At 25.4% G+C, this 16,545-nt stretch overlaps 1 protein-coding gene across 2 annotated transcripts; it reads right to left on the reverse strand.

Annotated features, from left to right (window-relative positions):
• Positions 1–694: 694 nt before the first annotated feature.
• Positions 695–16,062, reverse strand: LOC145835858 (tubulinyl-Tyr carboxypeptidase 1-like). 2 transcript variants are annotated; one of them, XM_082943598.1, is made up of 9 exons: positions 15,952–16,062; positions 11,466–11,646; positions 9,566–9,783; positions 7,370–7,541; positions 6,512–6,557; positions 3,063–3,142; positions 2,660–2,799; positions 1,503–1,613; positions 695–1,113 (listed from the first exon to the last, which is right to left on the reverse strand). In XM_082943598.1, exons 1-8 carry the CDS (start codon positions 16,026–16,028, stop codon positions 1,514–1,516), a joined length of 1,014 nt encoding a protein of 337 aa, XP_082799724.1. In that variant the 5' UTR covers positions 16,029–16,062; the 3' UTR covers positions 695–1,113; positions 1,503–1,513. The 2 variants fall into 2 exon arrangements, with proteins under 2 accessions (XP_082799724.1, XP_082799725.1); XM_082943599.1 differs by having other exon boundaries at positions 11,466–11,650; positions 15,956–16,057.
• Between the last annotated feature and the right edge of the window lie 483 nt (positions 16,063–16,545).

Below are 16,545 nucleotides of genomic sequence, written 5' to 3' on the forward strand. Positions count from 1 at the left end.
GTGGAAAAGTATGATAAATTGAAAATCAAATTGAAATACTAGGCGTTGTACTTTCAATTATAAGAATAAGATTGAAACTTATTTATAAAGTTTAGTTTTCTTTTTATTCATTTTGTTTTTAATTGATTGTTTTATTACTCAAATTTAAATGATAAAAAATTATGTGTAATAGCTCGTAAAAAAAATTATAAGCATGTCGTGTACGAATCGATAACCAAAAGGTTTCTCTGTTTACCAAGACTTTAAACCAAACTTTTTGAGCGCTTTTTTTATCGTTCAATAAACAATGATATAAAATATTCATTTGATCTAAGTTGAAATTAAAAACAAAAACACTTTTGTAGACGTTTTCTTTTTTAATAATTTTCAAAACTAAAATATATACTTAACAACTTTAGTTGAATCTGATTCATCTATATAAATATTCTCAAAATATAAATCTTTATAAATAATATAGAGAAATAGTTTTTTTCTGAAAAATATTATACATTTAAAAAATCAAGACTGTTTCAATGTTACACAACAAAAACAACAAGAATATTTTTTTATAACTGTTTATATGATTATATATTTTTAAGTGAATGACACAAACGAAGTAACTTTTTTTAGAACTAAGATTTTCTTGTATTTAAAATTGCAATGGAATACTTTACAAAAGTAACTAGACATAAAAAAACTGAATTTATTGTTTTGTAAATTTAAAAAAATATAACTTTTTTACAACTATATATGTATCTTTTTTAAAATAGTTAGAGTATAACTTAACCATAAGTGCTCAAACTAAAAGCTGTGCAACCTTTATTTAAATTCACTATTAGATGCAATTCATACATATTTGATTGTACAGTTATGTTATGCTTTGAAAAAATAGAATTAAAACAAAAACTACAGGTTAATTTTTGCATTAAAAAATACAAAATTCAAATATAAACAGTTTTCACAGTGTAACAAAATATGTCAGTACAACTTAAAAATATACGTAAGCAAAGTATCACAGTGAAATTTATCAATGGCAAAAATGCATCCAACAACAAATTTATTATAACTTTTGTGCAAATTTCAGTATGTTTGGCTTTCTTTTGAAGGCAGACAAGTTGTAGGCAAAACTGAAGCCTGTAAGAACAAATTTTATTCAAGGTTAAAGCAACAGTAATTTAATTTTTTGATAATTATAAAGTGTAGACTTTTGTTTGATTGGTGTAAGTATGAAAAAATATTAGTTGTTAAAAATACTTATAAAATCCTATTTTGAAATTTAAAATAATCATTAATAAAAAATTTACCAAACATAACTGATAAATGAGTTTTTCTTGTTATAATAAACAAAATGTGTACTTAATCTAGGAAGTAGTATATTATAAAGGAAATCTATTACAAATATTTTTCTAATTACTTATTTTTATTATTTATTTTAACATTGCTTAGAAAAATAAACCTAATATACCTTTGTAACCTTTGTCTAGTCTTTAAAAAAACTTTACAAAAAATTAAAGAGTATTTACTTTGAAATAATTCAACACTTAATTTTTGGAATCCTTGGTCTTGCTTTTCTAACTGTTTTCTTTTTCTTCTTAACTTGATTTTGGTGTTTTCTTTTTACTCCAGGTTTTATGCTGTAAAATATTCAAAAATACAGTAGTTTTATAACAGTGGTTTTAAAATATGCTAATTAGGTTTTTTACTTTTGTACAAGTAATTTTACTATTTAGTTTATTTCTAGTAAAATTTCATATCGTTTACAAAAAATTTACTAAATTCTTATTGATATTTATAAAAATCTAAGATATGAAAATGTAAAATAAGATTAATCTTACGTATTAGAACAACTTAGGTTAAAACTTAATTTTTAGAAGCAATATCATAATTTAATTTGGTTTTAAAACTTCATAAAATAAGATGTACTAGACTTGCATTTAAATTTTATCTTCATACAAAGTACTTACAAAAATAGTAATTTTTAATACTTGCTAACTGAAAAAGTGCTAAACTCCGCTGTACATAAAAGCCTGGGTGAGTTAAGATAACAAAATTAAAACTAAGGGTACATCCATTACATCAGTTTTCGAAAGCTGTCAGTAAAAATCTCAATACTTTATTCTAGTTACTACCAAAAATAACAAAAAAAATAATCAGTTTATTTAAACAAAGTGTTTACTCAATAAACAAGTTTTCATGTAACTTATAATCTTTACAGATCTGGTGTGCATAGTTTTTGAAAAGTTTGGCAACCATTACATTATAATGTGCAGCATAGTGCTGCTCATAGTTTTAAAAAGATGTGCACAATAAACCACTAAGATAAAATTGTATACAGATTTTATAATTAAATAAATTCTTTTTAGTAAATAATACAAGCATCAAACTGTTTTTGCTTCTAAAGAGATATGTTAAAACTTATTCTAAAAACTCAACAACTATTAAAATATAAAAGAATTATGAAATACTTACAAGTTAAAAGACACTTTAAATACTTTAAAATTTATTTGTGCACAGTCATTTAAATTTGTGCATTCTAGACTGAATGGGTGCACTTTTAAAGAAGCACTGGTATTATGGATTTTTAAAACATTGTAAACAGTTTCTTTTGAAAAAAAATAATGATGTAAAATTGTGTGAAAATATGTATGTGCATAGATTTTCTCAAACTCAAACATTTTACCTTGGAAGTTTAGGTGTATTTTTGTTAAGAACAATAGGAGGTAGATTGTACTGATAATCTCTCTTCATCGATTTGCTGAATTTCTCGATCTTCCTACATCTTTCATCACTTGTGAGTTTGTGGTAATTTATTGAAGTGCACTAACAAGTTAAAATAGTTTACTGTATATTTCAAACTTTGTTTGTTCTAACTTCTTTAAAAAAGCATTAATATTTTATTTTTACCCGAAAAGTTTATCTATTAAAAATAAAAAAAATTTAATTCATTATTGTTTGTTAACAATATCAATGTTTATCAAATGAAAAAAATCATCAACTCGTTGTTTAGAAAATATTTTTATCAAAAAAAAATGCAGATTTAGTAATTGGATCTTTTTTAAATTAAAACAACTTTTCCTGCAAACCCTCCAATGTATTCGTTCCATGCTGTGTATATCGTGGGTGACGAACTTTCCCAATCTGACTTTCAACAGTTCATGACCATCTGCAGGGTTACAAGTTTTACTAAAAGTTATTATTATTATTATTATATTGTTTTTTGTGCAATGTTGGACTCAGGCATCAAAACCTGAGCCACTTAAACAGGACACACAAAAAGAGAAAAAGAAAATTAACTTATATTCAAAACTTTAAATTATATATATATATATACAACCATAATTTAAATGAAAACACAAAGTTAAACACATATGATAAACAAATGAACTAAATTGAAAATTCAATTCAAAAAATTCAAACTTATATATTACTTAGTACACACAATAAAGAAGTTTGTGTAAAATCATGGCTTATAAAACAAAATTCATAACTACAAAATATATAAGTAAACTAATAGTTTGTAGAGGGGGAGGCGTAGGGAAACGAATTTCTTTTCTTTTGTTTACAGTGAAAAATTAGTGAATTTTACTGGTATTTATCGTATTTAAATCAAATCTTTTTAGCTTTAAACGAAATTGTTCTACCCTCTCACAAGATACTACATCCTGAGGTAGTCTGTTCCACATAGCTTTTGCTCTGTGAAAAAATGCGCCTTGCCACTGACTGTTTTGAAAATCATGTTTACATTTTATTTTCAAATTATTTCCTCTTAGTTGATATTTATTTTGGGAAAAATTAAAAAACTGGTTAAAAAAGCTTTTATATTTGCCATTGATAATTTTGTAAAGAGTTGATAAATCAAATTCCCATCTTCTATATTCCAGTGACTTCAAGCCAAATTTAATCATTCTATCATTATATGACGTGTAAGATATGTTGCAACGACTACAAATATGACGGGTAAAACTCCTTTGCACAGATTCAATTTTGTTAATATCCTTTTTTAAATGGGGTGACCAAATTTGGGTACTAAACTCAAGTTTAGGGCGAATGTATGTTTTAAACAGTTTTGTCAGAATTGAAGCAGAATTAGTTTTAAAACTTTTTAATATTTGATAACATGTAGTTTTTGCAATCTTATATAAATAGTTGATATGTTCATTCCATTTCAAATCTTTGGAAATATAAATTCCTAATCTTTAAAAACTTTAATTTCTGGTAACTTGATGTTATTGATTATGAGGTCAGTTGGAGAAGATTCTTTTTTGTTAATGGTTAGAATTTTACATTTGCTAGGATTTAAGTTTAGTTTTCTTGTTTTTAACCGTATGTAAATATTATCTAAAGATAGTTGTAATGAAGTATTTGACTGACTAAAAATTTTGGCATCATCTGCAAATAAGCTTAACTCACTTTTAATATCAATGTTTGAACAAATATCATTAATATAAATTAAAAAGAGAAGGGGACCAACTACACCACCTTGTGGTACTCCACTGTAGATTGTTAAAGAGTCAGAAAGCGTATTATTGATGAGTACTCTTTGTGATCTATTATTTAAAAAGTTATCAAACCAATCAATTAAGCTTTCATGTAGCCCATACTGATTTAAAATTTTTAATAATCTTTTGTGTGATACTGAATCAAAGGCTTTTTGAATATCCGTATAAACTACTTAAGTAAATTCATTTTTGAGATAAGGAACTAACCAAGAATGTAAGCATGTTAACAGTTGAATGGTTGATGAGCGGTTTGGAACAAAACCAAACTGTTTGCTATTTAATAATTTGTTATCAAAGAGGTGATTGAGAATTTTTACAGATACAATATTTTCATAAATTCTTGAAAAGCCACTTGTTAGAGATATTGGTCTGTAATTTAATGCATCGTGTATATTACCTTTCTTGTGCACAGGAATAATAAAAGATGTTTTCCATTGTTTAGGAACATCAGATAGTTCTAAAGAGCAATTAAATATTAATGAAAGTGAAAAAATTATTGATTGGATAACATGCTTGATATAATAGGGTGGAATGTTTTCTGGCGTTCTTATGATTTTATCTTTTAAGTGGTTAATTGAACTTATAATGTCTTCATAGGTTATGAAAAAATTTTGCATCTTACTACAATTCTTTTGGGGTAGCTTAAAAGACTGGTAACTCTCGTCTTTTTTGAAAACTTTTTGAAAATTTAAGTTAAAAAGTGTTGCTATTTCAAAATCTGAGGTTACTGTTTTGTTTTTATCATTATCATATAAGAGATGTATGGAATTATTTAACTTAAGTTTAGATTTCACGTAGCTATAAAACTTTTTTAAATTTGGCTTTTTGCAGAATTCGTTTTCATATTCAAAGTTGTATTTTTTAACAGCTAATTGATATTCTTTAGACTTGTTTTTGTATTTTATCAAAAGTGATTTATTTGTCTTACTTTTTTTGTATAGATTTGCTTTTTCTTTTAATAACTTTTTAATATGAGATGGATATTTTTTACTTTTGTTATTTTTAGAATAAATTGGAACAAAACGTTTGATTGAGATTTGGATTGAGCTAATGAATTGATCGTAGAAATGCTGGAGATTTTCTGAATTTTTAAATAAAGAGGTCCAATTAATTTTTGACAGGAAATCATTGATGCTTTCAAAATCTGCTTTTTTATAGTCATATGAGAATTCTTTAGCAATAGGTACTATTTTATTTTCAATTTTAATTTTTAGTGAAAGCAAGTTATGGTCACAAGTGTTTGTTAATGGAAAATTAGTTGAGTGTGATATGATTCTATGTAGACCAAAATGATTGCAAATTATGAGATCGAGAATGTTATCATTCTTATGGGTTGGATTTTCAATTACTGGGGTTAAAAAATTGTCTGTACAAAAATTAAGAAAACACTCATGGGGTTTATTGAAATCTGTGCTAGGAATCCTCCAATCTATATTTGGCATATTAAAATCACCAAAAACATAAAAAGAACACTCTTTTGGAAAAACCATTATAATTACATTTTGAACAGTCAGTGCGCATCTCCCAGACAGTGGAGGAAGGTAGACACAACAAAATCTTAATTTCATCTTTTTTAAAATTACATCTACACATAGGTATTCAAAATTGATGTTGCTAGCAGAGATAGAATCGTTTTTAACTTTAAGCGAATTTTTGAAAAGGATAGCAACACCTCCACCCCTACTAGACCTATCACTTCGGTAAATGTTATAGTTAAAAGGACACACTGTGGCATCATTGACCTTATTAGTCAACCATGTTTCAGTCAAAAAAAATAAATCAATGTTATTCAAATTTATATAGTTTTCTAAAATATAAAAAAGTTTTACTAAAAGTTGAACCTTTATTATTTCTATGAGAATAATGGATTCGAACAAAATAAAACAACTTTGATAAATATAATACAAAAGTATAACTTTTTATCAAAAACTTAACCAACAGGCATCAATAAAATTATTAAATACACTTAGTTGTTATAATATCATGTTCTAAATTAAAAGTTTATTTAAAATAAATATATATTAGCATCTCACTTTTAGCGTATGATAGTTGAAAGTTTTCAAGAAGTGCTGTTAAGCTCTGCAAAATAAAAGTTTGTATAAAATAAAATTATAAAAAAATTTCTATGTACTTAACTATTCATCTGAGCCAGGGGTCGGCAATTCAAAAAAGGAACGTTTTTTATGTGCTTTAAAAACATATTTTAAAATAACAAAAATTTTTTTTTTGAACAAAAATAGTTTAGCCGATAGATTATTCTATAAAAATAACACTTAAACTTTATTTTGTTTTTTGAGAATGTTAATACATTTAACGAGTTAAAAAAACATCTTAATGCGGCCCGCGGGCTACAGTTTGCCGACCCCTGACTAAGCAAAGACAGTAAAAATTTGGCCTGCGGGTCGAATTTAGCCAGTCAAGCTAAAACCTCTATTCACAACTTATTTTTTAGTTAAAAAAAAATTTAAAAAAAATTGAATCACCTATATCTCATAGAATTTTACAAACATGATGCTATTATAAATGTTAGTAGAAAGTAGCGTATACTTCGTGATTATTTTATTAATATTTTGTTGCTTAATAAACTATGTTTCATTTTTAATAAAAAATTACAAAAATGTTGCAGTAGTGAAAGGACTTAATTTTTTTTATATTGTTATTAAACCGTTACTTAATTTTTTAGAAATTTAGATTTTCACGAGCTATGAAAAAAAGAAACATTTTGTAATTTATATTTTTAAGAACTATCTTGTCCGTATATACAATGCTCTTTTAATTATTCTATTAACTACTCATTAATAATCAATTAAAACAAAAGTACAGAACCAAAGTACCATCAAAGTAACTAACTACATTATAGCAAAAAAGCCTAAGTGACTCAAATGTCTTACTTTGAACTGAAGTGGTTTATCCATGAGGTCTTTTCTCCTGCTGATACCCATGCTGCCATACATACTTCTATGGGTGACACCCAACACTATGTGGTAATGGTACTTGCCATTGTGTTTCGATTTGAACCCGATTGGAAAACGATTGACTGTGGTTAACTCGCTTGTTAGGTACCTGTGTTGTTATTTATTTAAGTTAAAACATAAATCTACAGTAGAAAAAAAACAACTTTGTTTTTTATGAATCTTTTTTTAGTACTAATATAGTTGTAACTTCAATTTTTTAATTTTATTGTCAAAACAATGTTTCACTCGTTTGAAATAACTCAAACGAGAAAAACACTGTTTTGACAATAAAATTTTAAACTTTAAGTAATAAATCTCCTTATAGTTAAGTCGAGAACTTTTATTGTAATCTCTAAAGTAAAAAGTATATAAATGTAGTTACAACTAATTTTGCAAACTATCTAGCTGAAAAGTTCAGAAACGTTCGAGCAAATTTTTAACTAACCGAAAACAATAGAATTTTTTTAATAAGCGATCAGTTTTACAGCTGCGATTAATAGCACGAAGAAGTAAGGGCATTTCTCAACGAAATAAGCATAGGCTTTTATCTATAAGCTTTAAGTTTGAATTATAAGAGACTTCAAGAAGAAAAAAAAAAATTTGATTTACTTTTAAGGTGAAATTGTTTTGGAAAAAAGTTATCAAAACAAAAGTATAGACAACACTTTTTAATCATCAAATTTATAGAAATCTAAAGTTTGTTAAAAAACATCATTTTTTTCGAACTAGAAACCTTAATTTTGAGGAAACATTATAAAAGTTATCAAAAATAAATGACAAGTTTAAGATATTATCATTGAAACTAAACATTTCAGATAAACAAAAACAAAATGAAGCATTTCTAAAAATTAAAAAAAAATTTAAATGAACTATATGAATGTTCATAATACACTAGTTGTAAAAATTTGAAAATGATTGGAAATAAATGAAGAAGTAATATATACTCAGTGGAGTAGACTTTTTCGCCTAAATTGTTTTAGTCTACAAAAAAGAACCTACCGAACAATGTAACTTTGATCGCTTATATCTCAAGACTTACTATGATTTTTTTACTGCAATAAAAATATTGTGATAGCAAATATAAAATTTAACCCAACAAGATCAACTTTAAAAACAATGGTGGCTCATCCTTGCACTTATAATTGTTTAAAAGGTGCAAAACAGTTAAAAGTATTGGTGCTGCTTATCATAAAAAAATAATTTAGAAAAAGTGTTGTACAGTAACCTCTCGCATCTTTACGCACTCGTGACGTTACGCTCTCTCGTTTAATTACGCATTTTAGAATTCTAAAAAATTCAAAAAATAAAATATTTTTATTAATATTGCACAAATTAGGTTTATTGTGATTTTATTCAAACTCATTAATATTTTTAATACAATGCAAAACAAGTTTATTCTTATGTGGGAAAAAGTCAAATCAAAAAAAGTTGTAGTAACATAAACAACTTTTATTAATCATTTTTCTTATATTTTATATATTTTTGTTCAAAATAAGAAATCCATTACAGCACCAAATGCATAAATTTGTAAAAGGTTATAGAAACAAATTTTAACATAGACACCATACCATTTCTTAATTGTAAACAAATGCTTAATTATAAATTGAGTTTGCTAAGTAGAATAGAATATAAATTTTAAGTATCAAATGAGTCACATATAAATAAATATAAAGAAAAATACACTTATTATCAAAATTAGTATATTTTTCTACAAGTATTGTCATTTTGTGTAAATTTAAATCCTTTTTTTTAATATATGTATAGTTTTATCTTTTGTTTTCATATTTATAAATAAAGTAAATAAATTGTTAAAAGTGGTAAAGTCCCCAGTCTGCTTTTAACTAGAAGCAATATCAAAAAACAGCCATTATAGTAAGTATATTTGGTACCTCTTGTATCTTTACGATCTCTCGTATCTTTACGCATTTTTTCTGTGGACACAATGTGCGTAAATAAGCAAGAGGTTACTGATGGAAACATAAAATTCTTAATTGTCACAAGTTAAGTTAAAAAGCTTCATAAGTTTAATACAGACACTAAACAAAAATAAAATCAAAACTACCAAAAAGTAATGAAAAATATAATTTTATTTAACTACTTTATGATTAAAATTAAAAATCAGTCTCAACTAACAGGGCCAAAACTACAGCCTCCAAGCATTTTATAGGGAGAGCCTCCTTGATAATGTTCCTGGCAATTTCCATGAGTGAAGAAAAAGGCCTGCACTTGCCAATGTTGAACAGTTGGGTGCCAGTGTGGTTGTAGGTTAGCTGCTGTATGTACATTTGCAACTGCTTCAATGCCGTCAGCACTGGCGAGTTGGTTACGTTTGGTGGGTGGGGTATTGGGATCTAAGATTATTGAAGCTGATTACAAATAAGAATAAAAAACATAATTATAACTTTGAAGATAAATTCTACTTTTCTTTTGGGTCTCTTGCCGTACTTCTGAGCGCTTGAATAAGCACAAAAGCTGAATTTCTAAAACTAAAACTAAATAATTTTTTTCTTTAACTAATTTTGGTAATGAGGTAGATTTTTTTTTCTAAATGTTTTTATTTTCTATCTGTTTAGGTAAAAATGGGTTTTTATGTTAAATGTTTTATAAAATAAATACACACAAAAATCTTCTAGAAAACATTAAGTGCCAATCCTTGCCCAACTATAAAACCAAAACAACTTGAAAACTTGAGTTATAAAAAATTAGAAATACTCAAATATTATACAACAGGTTATATGTCATAACAAGGATATAACTCCTTTAAAAAACCTATTGAAATCTATATCCTCCATCACTTATATCTCAAAAGTTACTTTATTTCTTTATTTTTTTTAAACTGTAAAAGACAACTTATAGTTTGGTATTTTTTATAAAAAACAAGACTAAATTTTAAACAATTTAAATACATATTTTATTTACTAAGACTTTCTTAAACTCAACTTAAACTCAATGCCTTATGACTTCAAAGGTAAGTAAATGTGTAGAAAAATTTTACTACCACTAACGTATACAAAGGCCATAGGAGAGGGAGGAATTGCCAATACTTCACATTGAGTTTTAGAAAACCCAAGTAAATCAAGTAAATAAAATATGTGTTTTTTTAAACTTAGTCTAACTTTACATAAAAAATACTTAGCTACAAGTTGTCTTTTACAGTTTAAAAAAAAACTCAAAGTAATTTTTGAGATAAAGCGACCAAAGATAGAAAGTTCAACAGCTGCTTTATGGGAGGCGTTCACTAAAAAGGTAAAAATAAATTATTTTACTAAAAATCTATTTTATTCTTCATTCTTAAGCAATGTTTTTAAATTTTACCAGGATAATCTTTAATAAACTTTAAACAACTTGTAGGAAACAGATTGTTAAATTTTCTTTAAGATATTTTAATAATGAAAAAAAGTCTTCTTAATTTTGGTCATATTTTCTGTTTAAATTTTCTTCCTACAAGCTGTTTGTATAAAAAAGAACATTTCCTGAAAGCTTGAAAAAGTTGCTTTATAATTGAAGAAAGATATTGATTTAAATCAAAATTCATAATTTGGAGAAAATTGACCTCAAAAATTTCTTGTTTCAAACGGTTGTATCTGTTTTTTTTTTTTCATGGACTGGTTTAACTATAATTGTATAAAAACTATCTTATAGTATATACTTAAAGTTTTCAAATAAGACTTAATGTTATTTTTGTATAAAAGAAAGTGTAGGTCCTTCATATGCTTAAAATATGAAATTAAGTTCAAGTGTAAAAAAAGGATGAAGTTGAACACTTTAGTGTGACAGAAAATTGTATTTAACGCAGTTTATGATGCTTTGCACATCTATAACGCCATAACGTGTTGCTACTGCTGTGAAGTCAAAGAAAAATAATAATAAGAAGTTAAAACAAAATGTATAATCAACTACTTATAAAAGTTGTTAACTACTCAAATTTAAACATTTCTCTATCCTAGACTGTTATTTAGTTTTAAAAAAATTACTAAATGGGCAAAATATCTAAACTATATAGTTCAAAAATTTATCAATATTAAATACCTACCTCATCACAATTGTCCATGTTCTTGATAGCAGTAATTTCATGTTTGGCATGGGGGTACATTGAAACAGCGTGAGCCCACAACCTCTCCCATGTTTCTTCATCCAGGGGAATCCCACTTCTGTTCAGAAGAAAGGGATACTTGAACGTTGATTTTTCAGAATCGTTTTCAGACGAGGCTTTGCTATCTTCAAAAATATACTCAATTAAACCAACTTGTCAGTGCTTTTTAAAAATGTTGTATTTCCTAAAATTAGTGTCTATTTTTTTAAAATGATTATATTATACTGTATAGAGGCAAAAGGGTGAATCACATTTCTTTAAAATTAGTCTTTTTTCTATACTAAAACAGTTGTTAAGAGCTAACAGTTGTTATCTGCCGCTTTTAATTTCAAAGTAGCTATTGAGACATAATCAATCAAAGTTGTATAGCTCAATAGGTTTCTAATAAAAAGCACAAACTAAAACGACAAAAAATACAATACTTCACTAAAAACCTTATCACCTCCTACAGTTTCAGAGCAATTGTTTTAAAACTTTTTTAGTCTATACTTTTATAAATTATAAAAAAATTATAGGAAAGATCAATTAATCTTTTTCTTACTCAAATGTTTTTTTAATCATTCGTTTATTTTTGTTATAATTGTTCAAAAATCGGATTCCTACAAGTTTTCATATTGAAAAAAAAAAACATTGAAAAAAAAAACCTAAAAATTTAGAGCAAATTGCTTCAAAAATGAAGTAAAATTTTTAAAACTCCAAAAAAAAAACAACCATATAGAAACTTTAAGATAGGTTTGTAATGAAAACTTTTAAGAAAGTCAATTATATCACATTTGAATTAAATACTTTTATTCTATAAAAAGTATTTAATAGTTATTATTTTAAGCTTTAGAATAAAAGTCTATGAAAATTTGAATAAAAAAAAATTATGAACTTCCTCTCTATAGTCAAAAACAACAAAAAAATTTAAAATTTACAGTTAACATTTAAGTTTGTTTTTTTTATGGGAGGTGTACTTTAAAGTTGGATATTTATTTAAATATAAAAAGTTTTGTATTTAAGCTCTATTTTACAATGCAACATAAAAATATTTACAGAAGTGGTTGTTGAGAGCATGAAATAAAATTAAAGAAATAGGAAGATTAAGCAAAATAGTTAAAGACATAGGGAGATTCAGCTTTTTTTTTTAAGTTGATCTTTTCTTTCTAAGCTTTCAGACACTTTTAGGCCAAAGGGGGTCCAACTCTTTTTTTTGACAAAAATTAATTTTGGCTTTGAAGTATAAACTACAAGACAGTTTTTGAAGAATTCAAAAATATAATTTGATTTTTAGTATATTGTAACTTTTGTAAAAAGTTTTCAATACAAATGTTATAGACTGCAAATTTGTTGGGGTAAATTTTAATGCAAATTTCAAAAACTACTAAAAATATATCTTCTGCTTCATTTTTTGAGCTGAAGACCTCAAACTCCAAGGAAACGTTCCTTTAATAGTTTCAAAGACTTTGAATGCTGCAATTTTTAAAATATTGAAAAATTAAAACTTCAGACAAAAAAAGAAAAAAGGTGCTTAATTTTTGATAAATTTATTGAAAAATTAAAATTTTAGATAACAAAAAAAGGTGATTTTATTTTTCAAAGTTAGAAAATTGCTGCACTCAATCTTTTTTAAACTTAATAACAGACTTTCTGTGAAAATTTGAAGAATATTGATTTTAAAATGAAGGATGAAAAAGTCTTTTTTTGTGTTTTTGGTTTGTGCCTCGCATTAGAAACCTATTGTAGAAACTTATTGAGGTCACCAACTTTGATTACTTATATCTTAAAACTTACTTCGAAATTTTTCAAGCAGTTAAAAATGTGTGATAGCTTAGATAAAACTCTATAAAATAAGATCAACTTGTAAAATCAAGGTGGACTCCCCCTATGATCTTAATACATTATGCAAGGCAAAAAAAACTAATTAACCAAAGATTTATTTTTTCTATATAATCCAAGTTAAGTCCTTTTTACAGCAAGTCCACGACTAAAATATAAATCTTTACACAGAATAAGTATTTAAACAACAAAATACTCACTTTTTATGTAAAATTTACAACTTCAATATTTACAAAACCTTTAAAAATGTATTGAAATTATTTCTTTAAAATTGAGGTCTCTAGTTCAACAAAAGAAAAAGGTTAAAGACATTTAATCAACTTTTAAACTTGTTAAGTCAATATTTGTGTTTTTATAACAAGTCCAATTTAGATATTTTAATTTATTCTACTGAGAGAATTGTTTTATTAAACTATGTTATTTAAATAATACAAATGTTTACAATGGATTTTTTTTTTTAATTCCAGCCAAAGAAATTTTTTGAAGAATAGAAAAAACTTTTTTTAAACTTGAGGTCTTTAGCTCAGAAAAAATTAAAAGCATATAGATTTATAGTAAAAAAAACTAGTGATTTTTAAACTATAAATAATAATGTACTATAAAAATATCCTAATTTGTTGAATTTGATTTTTTTTTTATCTGACTATACATGAAACATCAAACAATTTTTTTAAACTATCAAAAAACTACTTATAGTTTAAACATTAAGCTTCCACATACAAACCTGGATTTAATTTTTCACTTGTTAAAAAAAAATTAAACATATTTAAGGCCATTAGGGGAAAGTCCAACGTATTTTTTTACAAAAAATGATATTAGACCTTGAATGAAAGCTATAATTTTATACAACTATGTAAGATACTTTTTCAGAATAAAAAAGTTATAATTTATATTTGAGATTTGGTCAGTTGTGTAAAAATTTTCTGATACAAACTTACACAGAAAAAATTTATCATTGCTCATTTTTTAAGAATTTCAAATATCTGTTTTCCTACTAAATCTACTAAAAATCTGTTTACAGTTACACCTTCATTTCTTAGTTAATTAACCTCAAATTTCAAACAAATATTACTTACATTGATAGAAAAATACACATTGTAGAAATAAATATAAAATTAAGAATTTTATAACAAAAAAAAATATTGAATTGTTCTTTCAACAAAAATAAATAATTTTATTCAAAATAAATAGAGTCTTTTGAAAAGAAAGAAATAAAGTTTCAGAACAATTGCTAAAAAACTGTAGAAGATAAATTTTAATGAAACAATCTTTTTTATATCGATCTTCAATAAGTAATCTATTGAGCTCTCCAATTTTGTACCCTCATATTTCAAAAACTAATTTGAATTTTACAAAATGGTAAAAAACAACTCTTAGCTAAGTTAGAGATTAAGTAAAGTTAATTTCTATAACAAAAATAACTTATAAAAAAATGCCTTCCCCCTTATTGCCTTCTAGGGTAGCTGCCTAACTTACACAAGCGTACAAAATTGCACAAGGGGACAAAATTGCACAAGTGCACAAAATTGCACAAAGATACTTTTGCACAAAGACTAATTTGCATGATGGCACAAAATTGTACAAAGATAAAATTGCACAAAGATGCTTTTGCACAAAGGGTCACTTTTGCAGGAGACACTAATGCATGAGCAGACAATTTTGCATGGATAAATTTATTATTATTTTTTATAGTATCTGTATTTATTTTATTTTTAGTCTTTTAACACTGTTACCCCTAACCCTTCTTACCCTCGGTCAGTAGCTTTTTTTTCTAATATTAATATTTTTTTTTATATAATAATTTTTATTAGTTTTTTTTTTAATTTTTTTTTATTAGTATCACTATTACCCTTAACCCTCGGTCAGTAACTTTTTTTTATCCTTTTTTCATTAAAATTTATTTTTAGTTTTTTTTCTGTATTTTTTTGTATTTTTGTATTTTTACTCTCGTGCAAAAATAAAACTGGTGCAAAATTGACTTTTGGTGCAAAATATTCTTTGTGTAATTTTGTTCCTGGCATTTTAGACCCGATCCCAACCTTATTATAAACAAATCAATATAAAATTTTACAAAACTATATAAAGTTTTTCAACATATTTGATATATTTGTTACTTAATCACAATAAAATAATACAATTAATTGAATATATTTTTTTTTACATTTTTATTAGAAAAACATTAGTCTAACTCTTCCTTTCAAAGGTATAAGCGTTTTTGAGGGTCAAGCAAGTAAAGTTACATCAAATGTTATTTCTACCTACCCCTTTAAAAATTAACATTAAATTATCTAAAAAATATCATTTATAAACAAAAAATCCTTTGGTGACACCTCATTTGACAAATACTTACTAAGCAAAAGTTTCAGCACTGAATACCACAAAGTTTGATAAAATCATATCTCAAATCCCCAAGCAAGTTTTTGCCAAAGTTGCAACAAAAAAATAATCAACAATCTAATCATGTGATCACTGCCAGATTATATTATTATCTTTTTTGGAATCAATCGCCATTTACTTGAGTTTTCAATCTCTATATAATGCTATAAAAAAATTTAACTAATTTGAAATTTATCTTTTAAACTATTTAGGTAATGTCTGTAAAAAACACTTACTTAGTGAGAAACTAGTTGTTATAGTTCTTTGATATTTAGCTTTTTTGCTAGATATATTTGAGGCAGACTTCATTATTTTTGCTTAACAAACTTTCAATTTATAAACATAGTCAATTGTTAAAGTTTTAATGCATAAGTTAAGTAAGTATCCTTAAACAGTAAACATAAACTGATTTGCAAACATCTTCATAAAGTGAAGTACACTTAAGTGCTACTAGCAACTAATTTGTTTATGATTTGAAGGATTGTAAATACAGCTGACAAAAACTAAACTGGTTTAATTTCACAATATCAATGCTTACCGAGGCAACTTAAGAAACAACAAATAAACAGATGACTTTTGCTTAGTAAAGGTCAAATTAAAAAAAAAGCACAAAATGTTTTGAAACAAAATAGTAAAAACTTAGCCGCTTAAAAAAATCATTTTTTTTTTTAGTTAAATATTTTATGTGGTTTTAAACTAGTAGCAAAAAAGTTGAAAACTCCATGTTTTGGTTTTTTAGAGTTTTACTTAAAGCTCGTAAATAATGTAAATCTAAACAAGTTTTAACAAAACATTTTTTTTTCGAAATTATAGTTATAGAGAGTTT

This window comes from Thalia democratica, chromosome 5 (genome assembly GCF_965202585.1).
Source record: "Thalia democratica chromosome 5, ktThaDemo2.hap1.1, whole genome shotgun sequence".
NCBI lineage: Eukaryota > Metazoa > Chordata > Thaliacea > Salpida > Salpidae > Thalia > Thalia democratica.